The 21141-nt window shown below is 52.8% G+C and overlaps 1 protein-coding gene across 1 annotated transcript in view; it reads left to right on the forward strand.

Moving 5' to 3' along the window:
* The window catches only part of Jph3 (junctophilin 3), a 64510-nt gene that overhangs the window by 35461 nt on the left and 7908 nt on the right, over positions 1 to 21141 (forward strand). The window contains exons 3-4 of the mRNA XM_031341640.1: positions 16342 to 16466; positions 18942 to 19825. Of these exons, the coding sequence (XP_031197500.1) occupies positions 16342 to 16466; positions 18942 to 19825 (1009 nt within the window). The remainder of the gene's footprint in view (positions 1 to 16341; positions 16467 to 18941; positions 19826 to 21141) is intronic.

Below are 21141 nucleotides of genomic sequence, written 5' to 3' on the forward strand. Positions count from 1 at the left end.
AAGGGCCTGTTGCTAGCCTCCCCCTGGGCACATCCCCTCTGAGGGTGCTTCCATAGTCTGGCTAGGCTTGCCCAGGACCTAGTGAGTGAAGCCCAAGCTTGGGGTAAAGGGATAGGTGTTGCCTGGAATTCTGGGAGAAGGCCCTCTCCACACCTCCCGGAGGCCCTCTTGTAGGGCTTATTTGAAACATGTATCCACTTGTTTATTCAGTTAGCTAGTTAGGTTTTGAGATAGACTCTTGCCCTGTAGCTCTGGCCAGCCTCAAACTGGCGTCATCCTCCTGCCTCAACTCCCTGAGTACCTGGCTATCAAAAATCAAATCTTTGTGATATTCCTCTTCCTTCTCCCAGATGTCCCACTCTTTTATGTAATACAGTCTTCACACTTTCTTAGCCGCAAACAAAGCCAAAGGATAACACCAGCCTCCTGCCTCCGCCTGTTGGCGCCCTCACCTGGTGATTCCTTATGCTATTCGAAGTTGAACAGGGTGTGTCCACTGAGAAGGGAGAGCAGCTGGCAGGGACCCAACTGGCACTGTCCTAGCATGGACGGCATGTCTCCTCCACAGCACTAGGAGCCTTGCAGGACCACAGGCTCTGACTCAGAGCCCCTCTTACAGCATCCCCCATCCTCCACAGATCTCTAAGACTCATCTCAGGCAAGTGCTTGCCCTCCATTTCCTCCATGTGTGGAAAAGGCAGCCACACAGCTTGTGTGGTGGCTTGAGTCTTAGTTGCTCATGGTGATAGCTGTGTCATCTTCTGACCATCACCAGGGTCCAGATGGAAGACACCTGCAGACTGGTCAGGTTGGAAGGTCTCCTCCCCAAGGCCAGGGTGAGGGATGGAGCCTGGTCAGTGATCTTGAGTGTGCTCTACTGACAGGATGGGACAGGGTCAATTGACAGTCACCTTTTGGCCAGCCAGTTGTGGGGAGGAACCCAGTACAGCACCCCTAAGTTCTGGTCACTCACACTTCTCTTCCCTATCACACATGGGGAGGCCATGTTTCTCGGGGCAGGAGTGTGACTTATCCAGGCTCCCAGCTCCTCAATGGCAGAACTGGGCCCTTGCCTGGTGTCTGTGTGTGCTTTGTAGCATCCCAACAGGTGCTATGTGGCCAGGGTGAGTCTTAGTCCAGACCTGCACTGCGCAGGACTCCAGGGGTCACCTACACTTATACCTTGGGCTTCTATCTCCCTGGTCCCGGCAAGCAGGTGGGGCTCAGTGTCTGATCCTCTCAGGGAGACACCCAATGGCTCATTCCTTGCAGAGTGGACCAACTAGAACCTTCATCCCCAGCACTTGGTACCCATTCAAGACACCTAAGTCAACTAGCTAAAGCTGTGGGCTGCAAAACTCCCCTGCCCAGATGACCTTAACTAGTGCTACACAAGGTCCCAGGAGGCTTTGGCTGGGTCCCACACACAGGTCTCAGGGCAGATGGGCTGACCCCCCATGGAGTCTCTTCCTGCTTTCTGGGTGTAGGTGGGTGCTCTCTCCATAACTGGTTCAGCATCAGATTCCGAGACACCTTTGAGCTTCCTTCACTCCTGACTTCGCAGGTGACCCCACATTGCAGATGCTGAGACAGCCACTGAGACGGAACGCAGCCCTCTTCTCCAGACTTCACATACAGGGGCAGGGCCTGCAAAAAGTGGACTGGACATGGTGACAGGGAAGCCTGACTCCTCTTTCCTGTCACACTGAGTCTATTCCTGCTCAAGCCCTGTGTACTCCAATCTCTGTCAGTGGATGTGGACTTGGTTGTCGTGGGGCTATCCTCAGCTCTGAATGAGACCTTGGTACTGACTCTCTCCCGTCTCTGACTCCCTCAGCTCCTAACCTGGTCCATCCTCAGGTAACTGAACTCAGATGGGCAGGGGCAAAGTTGGTGGCTCCAGACATGGAAAGCCAGGTAGTGTGATTTCAGATGGACATGGGTAACATCTTGTGGGAGCGTGTAGAAACCCCTAACTTAACTGTGCTCATAGACCATATGAGGTAGACAGTTTTGTCATCCACTTCTCATGTCTAGAGGGCGGAGGCATTTACCTGGCCACGCGTCTGCATCCTGGCAGGGCACCGATGCTGCCCTGCCAGGATGCAGACGGTGCATTCTGCAGCCACAGCCTGTGTGCCCTCCACCCCACCCGATGCCTGTAGTTTCCTGAGGCACTGTAACAGAGGGCCACAGTCTGAGTGCTCAGTACTAACCGGAGGGAGCTGGGATCTCTCAGTTTAGAGGCCTGGCATGGGAAATGCGGGTCCACAGAGGACCGCACTCCCCTAGGCTCCAGGGGAGCTCCTTCCTGCCCCTCCCAGCATCCAGGGCATCCTTGGCATCCCTCCTCAGCTTATGGCCACATCAATCCAGTCTCTGCTTTGGTCTTTACATGGCTTCTCTCTGAAAGGTGTTCTCTTCCCCCTTTTCCTTTCTGTCGTATGTTCTGGAGACCAGGCTAGCCTGGAATCTGCTCTATAGCTGAGGATGACCTTGAACTCCAGATTTCCCTGCCTCTGCCTCCTAAGTACTGAGATTACAGGCATATGTCACCATGCCTCATTTGAAATCTACCTCTTTTAAGGATGCTGGTGGTGACACCGAGGGCCTAGGTCACCTGGGTGACTCTAGCTCAAGGTCCTCAATTTTTTTGTTTATTTTTGTTTTTCTTTTTAAAAAGATTTATTTATTTATTTATTTTATTTAGTGTATACACAGTATTTAAGTATACTGTCACTGTTTTCAGACACACCAGAAGAGGGCATCAGATCCCATTACAGATGGTTGTGAACCACCATGTGGTTGCTGGGAATTGAACTCGGGACCTCTGGAAGAGCAGTCAGTGCTGTTAACTACCGAGCCATTTCTCCAGCCCTATCCTATTTTTGTTTTTCAAGATGAGGTTTCTCCCTGACTGTCCTGGAACTAGCTCTGTAGACCAGGCTGGCCTCCAACTCAGAGATCCACCTGCCTTTGCCTCCTAAGTGCTAGGATTAAAGGTGTGCACCTCCACCGCCCACCGCCCAGCTCTCACTTTTACTTTTTTTAACTTTTTAAAAAAGATTTATTTATTACTATATGTAAGCACACTGTAGCTGTCTTCAGACACACTAGAACAGGGCGTCAGATCTCATTACGGATGGTTGTGAGCCACCATGTGGTTGCTAGGATTTGAACTCGGGACCTTCGAAGAACAGTCCGTGCTCTTACCCACTGAGCCATCTCACCAGCCCCTCACTTTTACATTTACTTTGTGTGTCTGCCTTTCTTTCTGTCTCTGTGTGCAAGTATGCATTTTCCATGGTATACATGTGGACGTCAGAGGACAGCTTGAAGGACTCAGTTCTCCTACCCTGAAGACTCCAGGAATTAAACTTGGGTCATCAGGCTTGGCAGCAAGCTCCTTTTACCTGCTGAGCCATCTTGCTGGCCTCTTAAGGTTCTCAGTTTAGTCATAGATACAAAATATGTTCTGAATACTACACATCATTCCTTACAGGTATTGGGGGGAGAGGAGGGCATGTCCTTTGGGGGCCTAACTTGTCCAATGTTAAGCAGAACCTGAATGAGGGGATAGGATGTGGAGTGGCACCCAGTGAATGCTGGAGTGGCTCGCAGCCTGGGTCCCAAGCTGGGTCCCTGACTCTTCCAGCTTTGGCACTGTAGGCTGGGCTGGGCTGTGCCTGGGCCTTCCAGCCCTGCTTCCACACCCCCACTTCCTTCACTCCTTGGATGTCAAGTTCAGCTCTGCCATTAGCTCCAGTGTGCTCTGAGATCTGATCCCCAGAGACCAGCGAACACTACAAACACCTCATTAATCCTCTGCATGGCCCCAGGAGGCCAGGCTGCTACACTTTGCCTTTGGAGAACTGAAAATTTGCAAAGAAATGGCAGATCCCTGCAGATCCTGGTGGGTGCCTGAGCTCTGCAGGGCTGTCTGTCTGTGTCTTGTGACCCTGAGCAGGAAGATCAGGAAGCAGCTGGCTGTAGGACTGAGTGGTCTCCACCCCTGGCCCCCACTTCCTCCTGCAGGAAGCTCCATGTGGATAGGGCTTGGGATTTGAGTGCATATCTGCTGGATAGGGTGGGCAGTGAGCTGAGGTCCTACACAGGAGGGACAAGGATCTCCATGCCCAGCTGTGGGGGTGACCATGAGTAAGGGGTCTTGGTCACATTTGAGCAGCAACTCAGGCTCAGACCTGTGGATGGCAGCAGAGATCTGAGACTTAGGGTCCCAGCCCCTGTCCCCTTCTGGCTATTCTGTCTGAGCTCTGAGTCATTGCTGATCTTCTGTCATTCTCCAGGTGACCCAAACACAGTGCACAGGCTGACACCCCAGGAGGTGCAGGCTGTCGGTGTTGGCAGCTTGCAGGGAGAGCTCTGTCCCTGCACCATGCTGCTCCTGTGGTGGCAGAACTGGGTGGCAGGTGGTATTCAGGGCTGGGTCCCTGACAAGCCCTGCTCAGGGCAGGAGAGAAACAGACTCTCCCAAGAAGCCTAGGCACTGAGTAAAGGCTTTGATCAATGTCTCCTCTGTAACCTAAGGTCCTCAGGTTCTCCATGGCCTTGGCTCCCTCTCTGTCAACAATCCTGCTTCATACCAAGATTGGAGTGGAGGAGCCTGGAGCGGTGCACAGGCCTCTCAGGCCCTGCTCAGGCACTGGCTTCCCCTCTAGCTCTCCCTCCTCCTCTCTTCTTCCCTTCCTCCTCCCTTCTCTCTCTCCCTGCTCCTCCCCTTCATCAGACTGGGATCTCTGGCCCTACTGTGTGAGATGCTGCTGGCAAGTCTCTGAGCTCCCCTGTCCCCACCTCTCACCCCTGTCCTTGGTCGCCACGCTGCCCGTGCACACAGCATCACAGAGAGTGGCTCTCATCTGTTAACTGAGTTCAACCAGCACTTGTGGTGCTGCCCTGATCCCCTCTTGCCCTTAGCTCATGGGGGTGCATCCTGCTGCTATGTGAGCTGCTCACACGGGAACACACATAAAGGTGAGATCAGGGACTCCAGATGGGTTGACAGGAGAGGACTTCGGAGGCAGCAGGATTGGTGTCAGGCCTGTGCCCAGCAAGGCATGTCTTACAGGTAGGCCAGCTGACATCGTGAATGCAGTTGACCCCCAGATAGGCTCTCTGCTCAACATTCTCTGACCTTGGTGCTCAGGCTCCACTTGGTCCCACTGAGCTCCTGGGGGGAGGGGGGCTGCTGGGGTCCCACCGATGGAGGAGGCTGACTTCTTCCTCTTTGCCCTCTCTGCCCCATAGGAACCTGGGTTGTGGTGACCAAGCAGTACCATAGCAGACATGCTCCCCTGGTGCCGAGGCCCAGGGCAGAGGAGAGCAGGGTCATCATCCATGATCCCCTTAGGCCATCCCTAGGGATAGGCAGCCATGCTTGAGCCTCCCTGTCTGTCTCTGGCATTGCTTCATCATCCCAAGTTCAAAATTTCTGCCTGTGAACACGCCCTCTGCTGGGGGCTCAGGAGGCCTCTCCAGACACCCTCTTCCCCCTTTAACTGAGTAGAGCAGAATCGCCCAGAGATCAGACTTAGAATGGGCACTGAAAAGACAAAGGAAGAGGCTGGCAGAGGCTTCAGGTTACTGTGTCTGCCCACACATGGGAGGCCTCAGCGTTCATGTTAGCCCAAGCCCATGTCTGACCCTGTCCCCCTGGGCTCCTGGGTCCAGGACCTACCTGGCCACCCCTGGAAAAAGACCCTGACTGAGCCCAACCCGTTCGGCAGACTGCCCTGTTCAGTGGGTCTCTAGGCTGTTCCTTGTACAGTTTGCGTGGTTGGCCTGCTATTCCTGGGCACGGGGGTGGGCTGTAGGGTGAGGGAAAAGAGGGGGTGCTGAATCTAAAGATAGATAGGAGGCCTGAAGGTGAGGGGAGGCGCCGGAAGGAGGGTGAAAGAATGCTTAAAAATCGACCTGCCTTTGCTTTTCGCAGGCTTCCCGAGCGCCTAGAGCACTGGGGTTGTCATGACAACTGAGATGCATCCTCTCTATCCTTCCCCCTGCCCCCCAAACACACACACATAGAAACTGGATGGTGTAGGTAGGGGCCTTTTCCCTGACTGGCCGAGAGCTCTCTGACCCGGCAGACTCAGCACTGGAGGGAGATGAGCCTCAGCTCGGCTTCCCCTCATAAACAATTGTTTCCCCACCTGTGATGTGGGGTGTCCTGAGGTTATGACAATATTCTGAGCAGAGCCCCACCCACAGGGGAACCTCACAGTACAGTCCCCAACTGCCATTCCTGCCAGGAAAGCCCTACCCTTCTCTCCTTGGACTACCTGGTTTTATAAAATTGGCTTTCTAACCCCCACCTCCAAAGTCAACCCTGGCGTTCCCACCTCAGCAGTGGTGAGGTTCCAGCCAGCACGGAGGTGTCCACCAGAGGAGGGCACTAACACAGGGGAAAAGAGAGGCCATGGGAACGTGACTTTCAGGTTGTGCCATTTAGCTGATGTTGCTCATTGACTGGGCCAATTTTGGCTTTGTTTGGAGATCAGGAAATTGGGAATCTGCCTCACACCTCCGAGGTGAACTCCAGGTGTGCATTAAGAGGCTGACTCCGTACGACGTGGAGCGCGGCTGTGAACTCAAGCTGAGCAGCCACAGCAGTGTCCTCTCATGCACTGAACCTTGGGGAGGCCATGGCAGGGCTGCAGATTTTAGGCCAGCAAGATCCTCGCCACAAAGCAAGATCCTGGTTCAAAAGTCCAAGGGCTAAGACACAGCTCATCAGTAGAGTGCGTGCATACATGTGCAAAGCTCTGGGTTCAAACCTGAGCCCTGTGAGACAGTCAGCTCACTATGGTGCATAAGGTTCAGTCTCCAGCATCACATAAACCCGGGTGGAGGCATTGGAAGGGTGGCTCTGTGGCCGATAGCACACCCTGCTCTGTCACAGGGACCAGAGTTCAGATTCCAGCATCCACAATGAGTGGCTCACAAACACTTGGGATGGCAGCTCCAGGAGGTCCAGCATCCTCTTCTGGCCCCATAGGCTCTTTCATGTATGTGCACATACCACCTAGACACAAACCCATTCGTAATGATGATGTTAAGGGCTGGAGGGATGGCTCAGCAGCTAAGAGCACTGACTACTCTTCCAGAGCTCCTGAGTTCAATTCCCAGCAACCACATGGTGGCTCACAACCATCTTTAATGGAATTGGATACCCTCTTCTGGTGTGTGTCTGAAGACAGCCACAGGGTCTTTAAATCTTTAAAATGAGCTGGTGCCCAGAATTGACATTTTTAAAAAGTAATGATTATCATTAATTATAATAATACTTATATAACATATATTTATTATTATTATTTTATTATTATTACAATTATAAGCATGGTGACACATGCCTATCACCCTAGCACTCAGGAGGAAGAAGATCATATGTTCAATGTCATCTTCAGTTACATACTAAGCTGGAGGCTAGCCTAAGCTGCATGAGACCCTGTCTCAAAAAAAGGTAAAACAAGAAGAGAAATGCAATTAAAGCTACATTGGGATGATACTTCCCTGCTTGACAGCCTGGGAAAGATGGGTAAGCTCTGCCAACCCACTGAGCAGGAGAGCCGTGGACCGGTCTCCCAGGAGAGCCCTCCTCATGTCCAGTACAGCACAGGCCTTGGTGTCCGTGCTGAGCCTTCACTAGGAGGTCACATTTCTGGAAATGGATCCCCAAAATAGATATGCAAAAGTCAACTGTGATCAACAGATCATCATTGGGCAGGAAATGACATATGGCCACAATCAGCTCAGGGCAGCTCAGTGAACAGAGCCAGGAAGTTCTGCAGTCCACTAACATGACACAGATTGCAAAGTGTGGTGTTAAGTTTAAGTGAAAAAAGCCAGAAGTGGGGTGGGCCATGTGATGTGGCATTTAAATTTGTGTCTAATGTCTGACGTGTAGGATCTGTAGCACTCAGCATCATGTGACTGTGTCCATGACTGATATGTAGGAACCATGGCATTCAGCATCATGTCCCGTGTTTGATATATGGGAACCATAGGGCACAGCACCGTGTCCTGTGTCTGACACACAGCAACCTTAGGGCACAGCATCATTTGTTTCTTGTGTCTGACTCAGGGAATCGTAGTGCTCAGCATCGTGTCTTGTGTCTGGTGTGTGGGAACCGCAGTGCTCAGGTTGGCTGTGATGCTGTGATGAAAATGCTCATGCATGTCTTAAATCTCAGCACTTGGGAGGCAGAGACAGGCAGATTTCTGAGTTTGAGGCCAGCATGCCCTGCAAAGTGAGTTCCAGGACAGCCAGGGCTACACAGAGAAACCCTATCTCAAAAAGAGAGAGAGAGAGAGAGAGAGAGGGAGGGAGGGAGAGAGAGAGAGAGAGAGAGAGAGAGAGAGAGAGAGAGAGAGAGAGAGAGAGGAAGAAAGAAACAAAAGAAAATGCTTTAGACTTTATTGGATTTAGTAAGGTTTCTTGGAGCTGAGGCAGGAGGAATGTGAATTTGACATTGGCTTGGGGTGCATTGTGAGACCCTGCCTCTGGAAGAGAAAGTATTGCTTGGGGACAGAAGCGAAAAGTTCACTTGCGTCTCCAGTGTGCCATCTGGATGGTCCCAGAGTGATCTCACACATATTCGAGTGCACTGGGACCTGGACATGCTTCTTGGCCACTATGCCAGTCTCCTGCTGACCCTTCTCACTGGGCAGACTCTGTTTTTTTGTGCAAACCCCAGTGCCTGCCTGTGTCCAGCATCTGTGTCCATTGGGCACATTTGACTGGTGGGCTCTGTTCCCAGAGGGCACCAGTGACTCAGACAGAGCAGAGATGTGGGATCTTTGCTCCCTTGCCACGTGTGGCTGCTTGCAGTGACAGCTTTTTATAAAGCTTCATTCTTTTTTTATAGCAGAGTTTCTTTACCCTTAGAGAGGAACCTTCGAGGAAGGCAAAGGTGGTCCCCTCAGTGGGAACAGGTCAGGGGCAGCTGCTGCACTGGCCTGATGTCCTCTGAGTCACTGCTGACCCTAGAGGGGCCAGGAGGTGGCTCTTCTGTCCCTGAGTCTTATGCTCTGTGCCTCCCCTCCCCGCCACCCCACCCCCCAGCCTACCTCACCTCATACAGATGCAGCCAGATCAAGCATCTCCCCTGTGCCCTAGCTCCTTAATTTCTCCAGAAAGACAGAACAACAAAATCAGAAAGCAGGGTGGCTATTTCTAGGAGCTGAGGGTGGGCGTGTGAGACTGCTTGTGGGACATCAAGAGAAGGTGAAGCTGAACTCTAGGGGGGATGGTGTACCCCAGAATGTTCCCAGCACCTTTGAACTTGCTTGTCAAACCAGACATGTCAGGGCAAATAGGCCAAGATCCGTGAGGCCACTTGGAAGTGAACCCGCAGAACCTCCACAATGGAGCTGCAGGCCCTGCTCCAGGCTCCTTCTCCACCATGACCCCTCTCTATACCCACTCCACAGACCAGGACATGAGTCCTAGAGAGAGAGGCTCTTCCTCAGCAGAGTGGCCATTGAAAGAGGAGGCCAGGCCGTGTGCTTGCCTCAGCCTGTCAGGGCTCCACCTATGGTGATACTGTGAGGGGTCAATGGTCAAAGATGGCTGTGTGAGTGTGTATATAGGAGGGCTGTGTGTGAGTATGTGCACACTGTGCCACGTGTGTGCATGTGTGAGCGCATACATGTGCTGTGGTCAGGGCAGTTCTCTGGGTGAATGCATACGCAGGGTTAGTGGACCAATCACTTGGGAACAGCGGCTCAGACATTGTAGCCACCTTACACTGGAGCTTTCTCTGCTGTGAGGAGCAGCCCTGGGCACTTTGGTAACATGCTCTGAGCTTTTCATGAACACTTGGTGGCTGAGGAGGGCATAATTGGACGTTTCAGACAGGAAGACCATGTTCAAGGCCTGGGAGAGCAACTTAGCAAGACCCTGTCTAAAAGATAAATTTCAAACGTGCCAGCATATCTTGTGACTGGCACAGAGTATGGGAAGGAGAGCTGTGAGCCAAGGACACCCGAGAACCTTCTAGCCTCTGCCAGGTGCAGGCAAGTCTTCATCAACCTCTTGTGGTCCCTACACAAGGTCGCAGGAGACACCCCTACCAATTCCCATGTATGGACCTGTATAACAGGCCATTCCTGAGGGACCATGATTGTAGTGGCTGTGCCGCCTGGGCCCTGCACACAGCCTTGAAATACCTTAAGGCTTGTATTTAGGAGTTCCGCAGCAGTCTGTAGCACCCATTGGAGGACAGAGCCAGCCTGAGCCTTCCTGGTTGTGACATAAAAACCATTGCTCCATCGTTCTTACGCACAGTGCCTGGTGTCAGGGCTGCCCAGAATCTCTGTTCTTGTCAGGGTAAAAGCCAAGAGGTCACTGGCCTGTCCACAGGGCATGACAAACACCGGTCCAGTCTCCAAGGGCTGGTCTGAGAGTCAAATGCTCAAATCTGTGGGACTGGTCCCTAGCAGGCACCTGGTTGTAGACAAGGCCTGCCAGCACCCTGCCTGGGCATGGTCCCTCCCCAGCAGCCTCCCTGGTGGAGGTGGGGTTGCCTTGACAACTGCAGCCTAGGGAGAGGAACTTGCTGTGAGGTTGGGTACTTCCAGTCAAGTCTCCAGGAGGCTGGCTTCCCTTGAGGAGGAATAAGAAGGGTCTGTTTGCTCCACAACCCTGAGCCACCAGAACGGCATGGTGCTTCACCACAAACAGTGGTTTTAGGTCGACCATGTGTTGGACACAGCTCCACCATGCATTGTACGCTTCCCAAGGCTGTCAGCTCTGAGCACTCTGAACTTGGAGCTTGACTGTTCCATCTTCCTGGGAAGGGGAGTCCAGATCAAGGTGTAGGTAGGGCTGGTTCCATGACAGGCCATGAAGGAGAACCTGGTCCTAGCTCTGTTCTTTTCAAGATGGTGGCAGGTCCAGTGTCTTCGACGGGGTTCTGTCTTTTTCTGTTTTCAAGTTTTCTCAATAGGCCAGTGTCCTGGATTAGGGCCCATCCTGGTGACCTCGCCATCCCTGAATAAGGTCACCGTCACAAATACCTGGGGCATGACCATTAATAGGGTGTACTAGGGTCATCGCATATACTTGACCTTTGTAGTTTAAGGCTGGCCTTAGAAGTGTAAAGAAAAGCCACATTTACAGTCAAGTAGAAGCCCAGAGTGACATCCTAGCACTAAACTATGGTTGCTGAGACAGGAGAATTAAGAATTCAAGGCCTGTCTGGGCTACAGAATGACGCTGTTGAGAGAGAAGGGGGGCGGGAGAGGGAAGAGGGAGAGGAGGAGGAGGAAGGGGAAGAGAGAGAGAATATGAATTATGTGGAGTTCAGTCTGTGAAAGCTAAGAGAGCCTTCAAGCTCAGTTGCCTTCATGAGGGGACAGGCCCTGCCTGCGTCCTAGTGTCTGTCTATGCCCACCACTGCCATTGCTCCTTATCAGACCAGGGCTGGTTCAGAGCAGCAGCCATCCAGGGTGTGTTCTGCAGTAAGACGTGTTGGCTGAGCACAAAGGCGCCTTATCTCAGCTCTGGGGGTTTAAAGGCCTTGGTTAGGGGGTAAGACCTGCCATGGGTCTTCATGAGATAGGTTAGGCCAGCAGCAGACATGCACAGCTTGTGATGGTGTAGACTTCCAGGAAGCAAGCAGGGCCAAAGCCCTGAAAGACACAAACCTATCTTGGTGAAACAGGCCCTCCCTGAGGTTCAGTGAAGTCTGCGGACCTTATCTGGAAGAACCCCATATCTGTTGCCAGTACTGATCAGAGGGCATATGTGAGCTCCTGAGTCCAGTAGAGGTTGGCAGAGGAGGGGTTAGAAACATATGCATAGTTGGCGCCACTGTATACCATCCTGTGAGATTCTCCAAGGGGCAAAGCCTTGAAGGAGGGAAGCCATGATGTCTATGACTCTTTGCCCCACCCACCTCCTGCCAGCCCAGGCCAGAGAGAGATACAGAATAAGAGACAGAGCAAGACATTGGCCACAGAAGACTGAGTTCCTACAGTCCAGGGAAAGAGGCGATTCTCACAGATGCAGAGAAACACAGAAGGGCCGACACAAGGGAGAGATAGAAGGCTCTGGGAGTCGAGCTCCTTTCTTCAGAGGCTCACTGTGACTCCTGACCCTTGGTGGCCGGGAGACCTGAGTAGTCCTGTCTCTTTGGTGGGCCCTTCTGCTATGGTTCTCTGACACTGGCCCTAGGCAGGTAGCAGGAACAAGAATCCTCGGCATAAAGGCAGGGTTGTGCACACCTGTCAGCCCAGCAGTAAGGCTGAGGTAGGCAGATTATGAACTTGAGACCGCCTGGGCTACACAGAGAGATCCTGTTTTTCTACTGCCTTCCCATTAAAAGAAAATAAAATAAATTCCCCTCTGTGGTCTGTGAAGGCCTTCCTGGGCCTCCCAGGGTCTGGCTTCAGTGTCTAAGCATCTGCAGTGAGGAGACCAGAGGCACAAGGCAAGAAGAAGGGAAACGGCCAGGGAGCCTTTGCCAGGCCCTGGAGCCTTGCTGGTGAACGAAACTGGTGGAGGGGAGGAGGATTGGAGTTGGGGGGGAGGGAGGGTCTCCTCAAAGGTTCACTACTTCCCTGAGCTCCGAGAGTCTCATAGCTGCCTGCTTACAGGAGAGTGATCTGTGTTCCAAGAGGGGGCAGAGAAGCCAGGATATAGAGCCTCCTTCCCATCCCTCCTGAACAAAGTGCCACGCATGGTCAGCAGCTTAAATGATACATTTGACTACAGTCTGCAGCAGTCAGAGTGTGTATCCCAGGATATGAGCAAGGTGGTGGGCTGCCCCTCCCAGGAGGCTCCAGGAAGGGTCTGCACCCTGGCTTCCCAGCCTCTTGACCCAGCTTCTCATGAGTAAGAGAAACATGGGTGTCCAGTGACTCGAGGACCAGACGCTGATCCACCTGGCTGTTTAGTGGTAACTTGGGTTTTGGCACACCCCTGAGGAATCTTGACCTCCACCCCAGATGATGTTGCACACTGTCAGCTATGCCCCTGGCCTCAGGCAGTGGTTTCTGACAGTAGCTCACTTTGTCTGTGGTAGCAGCACGGCTCTCTTTGGCAACCGCACATGTAGATGTTTCTCTCCTGACTTCCTCCAGCAGTTGTCTGATTGGTCACATGCCTAATATGGAAGTTGGACACCCAGCACATGCTCTGAAGATCCCTTTAGGGAAGGATTGGAGGCCTTATTGAGACATGTGCTGTGGGATCAAAGTCCTATTGTGTAACCTAGTGATTCTCCGGCCTCAGCTCCCTGCATGTTAGTGTGATGAGATCGCAGGTGTGTGAGAAGGCACCACCTTGCACAGCCCTGCCGTCATTATTAGGCACAAGGTCAACGTCACCCACTGGCTGCCCCACAGTCCCTAGGATCTCCCTGGATCCCTACCCCATGGACTTCCTGCAGTTAGCTCCTCCCTCCTTCTGGAAGATGACTGGTCCTGCCTGGCTTCTGGTCTACTATGGTTTCTTCTATCCCTGAGTCCTGGATCATGACTAGCTGATCCTTAGTTGCTCTGGGCTTTAAGTTGCCACCTCCTCTCTGGGTGCCTGAGCCTCTGTTGAGGACCACAGGTACAACTATGCCCATATACAGGGCACCCATGCAGGAGGAGCTGTGGGTACAACTGTACATTAATCCAGCATTAATAATAATAATAATAATAATAATAATAATAATAATGATGATGATGATGATGATGATGATGATAATCATCATCATCCAGCATTAATGGCAAGTGTAGAAGAGCCTTGCGTAGGTTGAGTGTCCCCTCTATGACACTGTAGCCAGACCTCACAGGTATGAACCTAGACGGAGCCCCCTCTGGAGGCTGCTGTCCCTTAGAGGACTCAATCCGGTCCTGCAAATCTTGTTTGGAATGAACCTTTGTCACGTGTTGGAGTCTTCACTAACCACTGCTGGTATCAGTTGATTTTATTTTAGGATTGGCACAGTATACGTGTGACATGCATATGTAACCGTGCACACAACATGGGAGAGTTAATGGTATCTTTACTAAGTGAGGATGTGGAAACCAGTCATAGCCCCTAAGGGATGTTGAGAAATTGTGAGTTGTCTTTAGAGCAGTGCTGTGAGCTCAGAGGGTGAGTGGAGCTGTGAGTGCCCACTCAGGTCAGGATGGAGCCTGACCAACAACCGCGCGAGAAGCTTCATCTGTGCCGAGTGAGATCAGCACCCCAGGTTTCTGTCTGTGGGATTTGGGGGTACACACTCTCCCCTGCTCTCCAGGACACTTCGGCTCAGCAGCTGTTCTCTGTCAGGACTATGTTCTGGTCTGGGACATTGCAGCCCTTCTGTTGGAGCTGGGGGACCTTGCAGATAACTAGGGACAGTTTCTAAAGTTGCACAGATCTGCAGGGAGGTCATTTTCAGAGTTCCACAACCTATGCTGGGATCACAGGACAGGATGGAAGGACCCTAGCTAAGGGACACAGGTTCCTCTGAGGTCGCCGGGCAGTTTCTGCCGGAGAGGCCTGCAGCCTACAGCCATGAGTCCTCAGCTGATCTATTATCAGTAATTAATTATGTGTTGGCTAGTGCTATGTTAGTGTAATGTTGTGATGACAAATACCAGATACCCAAGGAATATTCTAGAAGGTGTAGTTCTCATCCCACATTCCATGGGACGTGAGGTCATGGCTCTGTTGAGAAGCAATTGTCTTTCCACTTCCAGGAACTAATATGCTTCATGGGATAGAATTTTACCAACGCTACATTTTAGCATGTTGGCTTTTCTTGACTCCTTGGGCTGGCAAGAACAGGAGATCATAATGTCTGAGGAGCCACATTAGAGGAGAAACTGGAGGCTGGACTGGGAGTCCTGCTTCCCTTCTAGGACATTTATTTCTGACTTGGGCTTCTCCCCCTGCATCTGGGTAGCATATTTTCTTCTAATACAATCATTTGAAAAATGAAGCTCAAAGCTGCAAATGTTGTGAGGGGTCCAGAAGTTGGCTTGGAGACCCCAAATCACAGGTGCCATGGGACATGAGAGCCAGGCTGCTGGGTAAAGACTGTGCCCTGAGAGCTCGCTCCTCCGTGTGTCTGGTGTGTGTGGGCATCTCTGGGAGATGATAGGATTATCAGGATGGAGCCCTCAAGAATAGCATTAGTGCCCTTTAGGCCAAAGCATGAGAGATGCCTTCTCTTCCTTCAAAGACTCAGTCTGAGGATGCCATCTGTAACCAGGAAGTGGGTCTTCCCCAGATGGCACCCTAACTTTGGATCCAGCCTCAGAACTGGGAGAAAAACATTCCTGATTGAAAGCCCTTCTCCCCCATTGCTTGCTCTGAATTTCCCAGACCACAGGCAGGAGAGCTGCAAGGAAAAACCCCACCTTTTATCTCAGGGCCTGAGGACTACTGTTTACAGTGTGGGGGAAGTGGTATTCATGTGTAGCGTGGTCCAGCCTTGGAGCCAGCATGTCAGGAAGAAGGAGGAGCAGATGAGGAACACTACATTCAGCCCTGGAACTCTAACCTCTACTTTCACAAGGGTAGGGTGGCCCTGTGGGACTCAGCGAGACCCAGCTGAGCTGAGATCTCGCTGGAGCAGGGCTGGAGGCATATATGCCTGGCATATATGCCATAGTGTCCTGTATCCTCTTTGCCAGAACAGGAACCTCCCCATCCCCAGAGCTAGAAGGAGTGTGTGAGTCAGCTCATGGAGCCTGGGCCAACTGGTGACCTGCCACTGCTTCCAGCCTAGGACAGGATTGTCCAGCTCTGAGGTTCCCACCGTGTGGTGTGTGCATATTGATAAAAACACATGTTCTGGGGTTGCTTAACAGTGTGCACTGGCCCTCCAGTGGACCCAAGTTCCATCCCCAGCTGCTCACAGCCACCTTCAGCTCCAGCTCTAGGGGAGCTCTGATACCCTAGTCTGTCCTCCAGGGGCACTCTCCAGTAGCAAGCATATACTCACACAGACAAACAAGTAAAAACACAATCTTAAGAAACAACGGGGGCTGTAGAGGCGTCTTAGTGGCTTGAGCACCTGCTAGCCTCTGTTCCCAGCACCCACATGATGGCTCACAAGTGTTTGCAACTCCAGTCCTAGGTGATCAGATGCCTTCTTCTGGCCTCTGCTGATTGTATGTGCATGCATACACGTGCAGGCAAGGTACCCATTTACATAAAGTAAAAAGCAAAAAGGAAATGAACACTTTCCCCACAGTCTGGCTGGCTGACACCAGGAATGTTTGTTGAGTGACTAATTGAATGAACAGGATCTGAGGGTAGACACCCACGTACTCACGACAAAGGGTCCCTTCTGGACCTTCTTTCAATGCTCATCCATTGCCTCCTGTCTTCCCCAGGACCTCCCACTCACGGGCCAAGGCTGAGGCAGCACTTACTGCAGCTCAGAAAGCCCAGGAGGAAGCGCGGATCGCCAGGATCACTGCCAAAGAGTTCTCTCCCTCCTTCCAGCACAGGGAAAATGGTGAGTCTTGCCTGGGACGGTGCCCCCTGATGCCACCCGGAGCGAACTGTCACCCCAAGCTAGTGCCTTACCAGTGACCTCCCTTGCAAACATGAGTGAGTGAGCATGGACTTTAGCCACTGATTCCAAGCTCTCTGTGTATATGGACACTGCCTCTCATTTTCCGGTCCCAATATTGCTATTCTATAGTCATATGCAGTGATGGCTTTGATCCCTCTGTAGCAGGGGTGACTGAAGAGCTGAATCCAGTCTCATCTGTTAACTTCTGTTGCTTGTTTCTAATACAAGATCTTATTCTGTAACCCGCGCTGGCCCATAGCAATCCTCCTGCCTCAGCCTCCTCTGTGCTGAGTTTGATTTAATCTTAATATGCACTCAGTAAAGTGCAGGTAGCTAAGTGTGAGGAGTGACTGCCAGGGTGGAGAATGTCCAGTGAGCAGAAGCCCGCGCTGTGTCCTGTGGAAGTCACTGCCCTCTGGGAAATGTGTGAATGGAGGCACGGAGCCTCCAGTGTTGGGACAGTCGACTGAGGTGAGGGTTGTGCTGTGCCCACTCAGCCTCACAATGCATCCTGGGAAGCATCTCGGAGACAGAGTCACAGCCCCCGCCCTCCCCTGTCTGCTCCCAGCTACTGTATACAGGGTGAGAATTGAAAGTTAAACGAGGCTGTGGGGCTAAGGTGTATCGTGTCAACTCTGTGTTTTCACACAAATGAAGACAGGGTCTCTGGGCCTGCGTTGAGGAGCTAAGCTCACACAGCTGGTGGCGCCGGGTCAGAAGGTCAAATCAGAGTCTTGCTGTCTGCTCCTTCTAGAGCTTCCACCAGGACCCACTCTGGTAGCCCACTGAGACCTAGCCACCAGCACATCTCTCAGATGTTTCTGGTTTAGAGAGGGGAGGTGGCCATCAACTCTCTGCACACAGTTCCTCTCACCCAGAAGCTCTTAGCTTAAAGAGAAAGAAAGAAGGAAAGAAGGGAGGAAGAAAGGAAGCAAGCAAGCCCTAGTCTCCAGTGGAGAACCTAACTTCTAGTCAGAGTGCAGTGACTCTTGTTCAAGTCAGTGGGCTAAAGGCAATCTGCCCATATTCACACTGCTAAGCATGTAACTGACCCCAAGCCAGGTGAACCACGAATATGTAGGTTGGCAAATTCCCATGGGTCCCCAGGCTCCAGTCTGCTGCTGGTTCCTTCCTGGGATCCTACTACACTGTCCCTAGGAGCTTTGATTGAAGGGAACTCAATACTGAGGCACTTCGGTGTGGAATGGTGACCAAGAGATTTATCCACCAGGCATTCTGATGATCCTGGGCAAGACTCATAGGAGCCAGCCCTACCCACAGCTGGACTTTGGACCTTTGACTACCAGATGTGTGGTCTTTTGCCCCATGTATGTAGGCCCAGGATAGTGTTTCTTTTGGGGAGACCTCAGCATCTCAGAGATGCCTCCTTGAGAAAGTCTATGAGAATAACCTTCAACTTGCAGTACCTCAGCTGCCCCCCTAACTGGGATGGGTCCAGACCATGGGACTTGGCTGATGCAGAACCCTTTCCTGGCTGTTGCTCTCTATGGTCTCTGGCCATGGCTGCTGCCTGGGAGACTGCCATGGCCTCCTCTCTCTCTCCAGTATTGTGTTACTTCCAGGTGCCCTTACATCCCTTCTGTGATTCACTTCCCTATGTTAGGGCGTTTCCTAGAATGTATTAGCGGCCAGTGGGGCCTTACAGAAAGGACACTGGAGGCTAAGTGTCCCACTCCCTGGTCCTCAAGGCCCGCAGCTGCTATGTTCTCTTACAAAGAGAAGACTCCCTAGGATGATGGCTGCCATGGTCTTGCAGCAGAACTGACATTTAACATGGCTCCTGGATCACAAGCTCAGGCTATCCCTGGTTGTAAAAACATTACCGAAGTGTTTATCTGCTAGGGGCAGAAGGCCCTCCTTGGGGCTGCCTGCTTGGGGAGGACCCTGGTAGCTAGTCCCTCAGAGACTGCCTGAAGCCCCAGGGCTGGAAGGAGAGATCCAGGATGAGTCAGAGCAGTGCCCAGAGCACAGAAGCTGATTCCCTATCCTTAAAGCAGGCACAGCCATGTACCAGGACACAAAACAGAAATAAAGGCACTGAGATTAATTTGCCCCAGGTGCCTTCTTGATCTTCATAATGGTCTTCCAGGGACAGCACGGGCTTTGCAGCTAATTTTAGCTGAGAATGACCTCCATGGTGCTGGCAAGCAGGCACAAGCCTCCCTGTAAGGTGCAGAGCACTCTCACCCTTGTGAGAAGGCAGCCACAGGGCACAAGGCAGGCTCCTGCCCTGACTTACCAGGTCCCCGTTTTCCACCTAAGAGACTCTGGTGACAGAAAGTGCCTCGCTTTAAGGTCCTGCCAGTTATCTTTGCTGAGTGACCCAACCCATACTGGGCACAAGACCTCTCTGCACTGGGCTCCATGTAACTCCGTGCACTTTTGTCTCCCAAGGGCTTGAGTACCAGAGGCCAAAGCACCAGATGTCCTGCGATGACATCGAGGTGCTCTCCACCGGGACACCCCTGCAGCAGGAGAGCCCTGAGCTGTACCGAAAGGGCACTACCCCTTCTGATCTGACCCCAGACGACAGTCCCCTGCAGAGCTTTCCCGCCAGCCCCACATCTACCCCTCCGCCAGCTCCTGTCTCCAGGACCAAGATGGCCCACTTCTCCAGGCAGGTCTCCGTGGATGAGGAGCGAAGTGGGGACATCCAGATGCTCCTTGAGGGCCGCGGAGGGGACTATGCCCGCAACAGCTGGGGCGAGGAGAAGGCTGGGGCCTCTAGGGGTGTCCGCAGCGGTGCCCTACGCAGCGGCCAGCCCAGTGAGGACTTCCGCACCCGGGGCTCAGGCCACAAGCAGCCTGGGAACCCCAAGCCCCGGGAGCGGCGGACGGAGTCCCCCACCACGTTCTCGTGGACTTCTCACCACCGGGCAGGCAATCCTTGTTCTGGGGGCCCCAAGCTGCTTGAGCCAGATGAGGAGCAGCTGAGCAACTACAAGCTGGAGATGAAGCCCTTACTAAGGATGGATGCCTGTCCACAGGATACGCACCCACAGAGACGGCGTCACAGTCGGGGTTCTGGGGGAGACCGGCGCTCTGAGGACCGGGGCTTTGGGCTACAGAGACTGAGGTCCAAGTCCCAGAACAAGGAGAACCTCAGGCCAGCCTCCTCTGCAGAACCCACGGTGCAGAAACTAGAGAGCCTGCGGCTGGGGGACCGGCCCGAGCCCCGTCTGCTGCGTTGGGACCTGACCTTCTCCCCACCACAGAAGTCCCTGCCTGTTGCACTCGAGTCTGACGAAGAGACTGGGGACGAGCTCAAGTCCAGCACGGTAAGTGGTGCCCACCCCTTGCAGGCAGAGGCAGTGGTGCCCAGGGCCACCTTGTGTTTATTCTACTTTCTGTGGATTTCCTTGCCAGGGATTGGGGTGTGGGTGTCTTTGGGAAGCAGAGATGATAGTGTGTCATAGGGATCACACTTGCCTTAGCTCGATGCCCGAGAAGGCTCCTCCTGGGCGCACCCTTTAGTAGCGGGCCTGTTGCTGTCTGAGGCTTGTTCTGGATTCACACTGAAGCAGGGCCATAGCCACTCTGTTCAGACAGCCTTTCTCTTCTGGGCACCTTTCATTTTTGCCAGATGCTAAAACAGGTAAGGGTTCAGCTCCCAAGAAGTTGATGGGACAATGGGTTGAAGCTCTGCAAGCCTCCCCTGAGGCCAGGCTCCAAGGCCTCCCTTTCTATTACCCAAGCAGTGGGAAGTTGTTAGGAATCCATAGCATTGAGATTCCTGGGCCCTTTGGCCTTTGGAGGTATTACATACATCCTATAGGGTGTAGGTCAGACGCCCATGTGACTTCCCTTGCCTGGACCCCAGGATCAACTCTGCCTGACAGGGACCACCCCTCCCTCCCCGAGTCTTCACTTCCTGTCCTGGGAGGGGCCTTTTGAAGGAAACAGCGGCCTGCCCTGGACCAGCCAGGGCTGGTATGCTTTAACGATCTTCCTGGGACCTCTAAGCCAACAGCTGGCTCCGTGACAGGCGGCCAGTTGGAAGGGATGCTGACAGCCCAGGAGCCTGGTATCCTGTGTACCAGTGGTCTCAGCAGACAGGGCCCTATTTACCTGTCTTGACACAGGAGACCTCCCTCTGGTGCCTGAGCTTTATGTGAGAAACTGGATTTCTGAGCATTTGCTGTGTGTCTGGAGGTTGCAAGGCACTTCCCACAGGAGTGCTCTATGGCATGTGACTTGTGTGGGTCACACACCTGTGCTGGGCCCAGAGGGACCCTCTGCAGGGTTCTTACTGCTGCTGCAGCAGAGATCAGTGTCCATCTCAAGGGGCCTTGGAGTGATGTGGCTTCATTTCACACCTCCAGGAGTCACTTGCTCTAGGTGAGAAGCTTCCTGTGGCCCGAGATTCTCCTTGAAGACACTTGATTGTCTGTCCTCACTGCTGCAATTCTAAAATGTCTCCTCTACTCTGAGTGCTGCTGGGACTACAGCACTGGCTTGGGCGTCCCCCTGCTGAGCCGGCTGTGCAGTTGTGGGCATGTGGTGTGTGCGGCTATTTCAGGAGCAGCACAGCAGTGGGCAGGGGTGGTAGGCTCAGGAGTAGTTCTTTATTTAGCTCTCTTAACCATGTTGGCTT

Source organism: Mastomys coucha, unplaced genomic scaffold (genome assembly GCF_008632895.1).
Source record: "Mastomys coucha isolate ucsf_1 unplaced genomic scaffold, UCSF_Mcou_1 pScaffold22, whole genome shotgun sequence".
NCBI classification, from domain to species: Eukaryota; Metazoa; Chordata; class Mammalia; order Rodentia; family Muridae; genus Mastomys; species Mastomys coucha.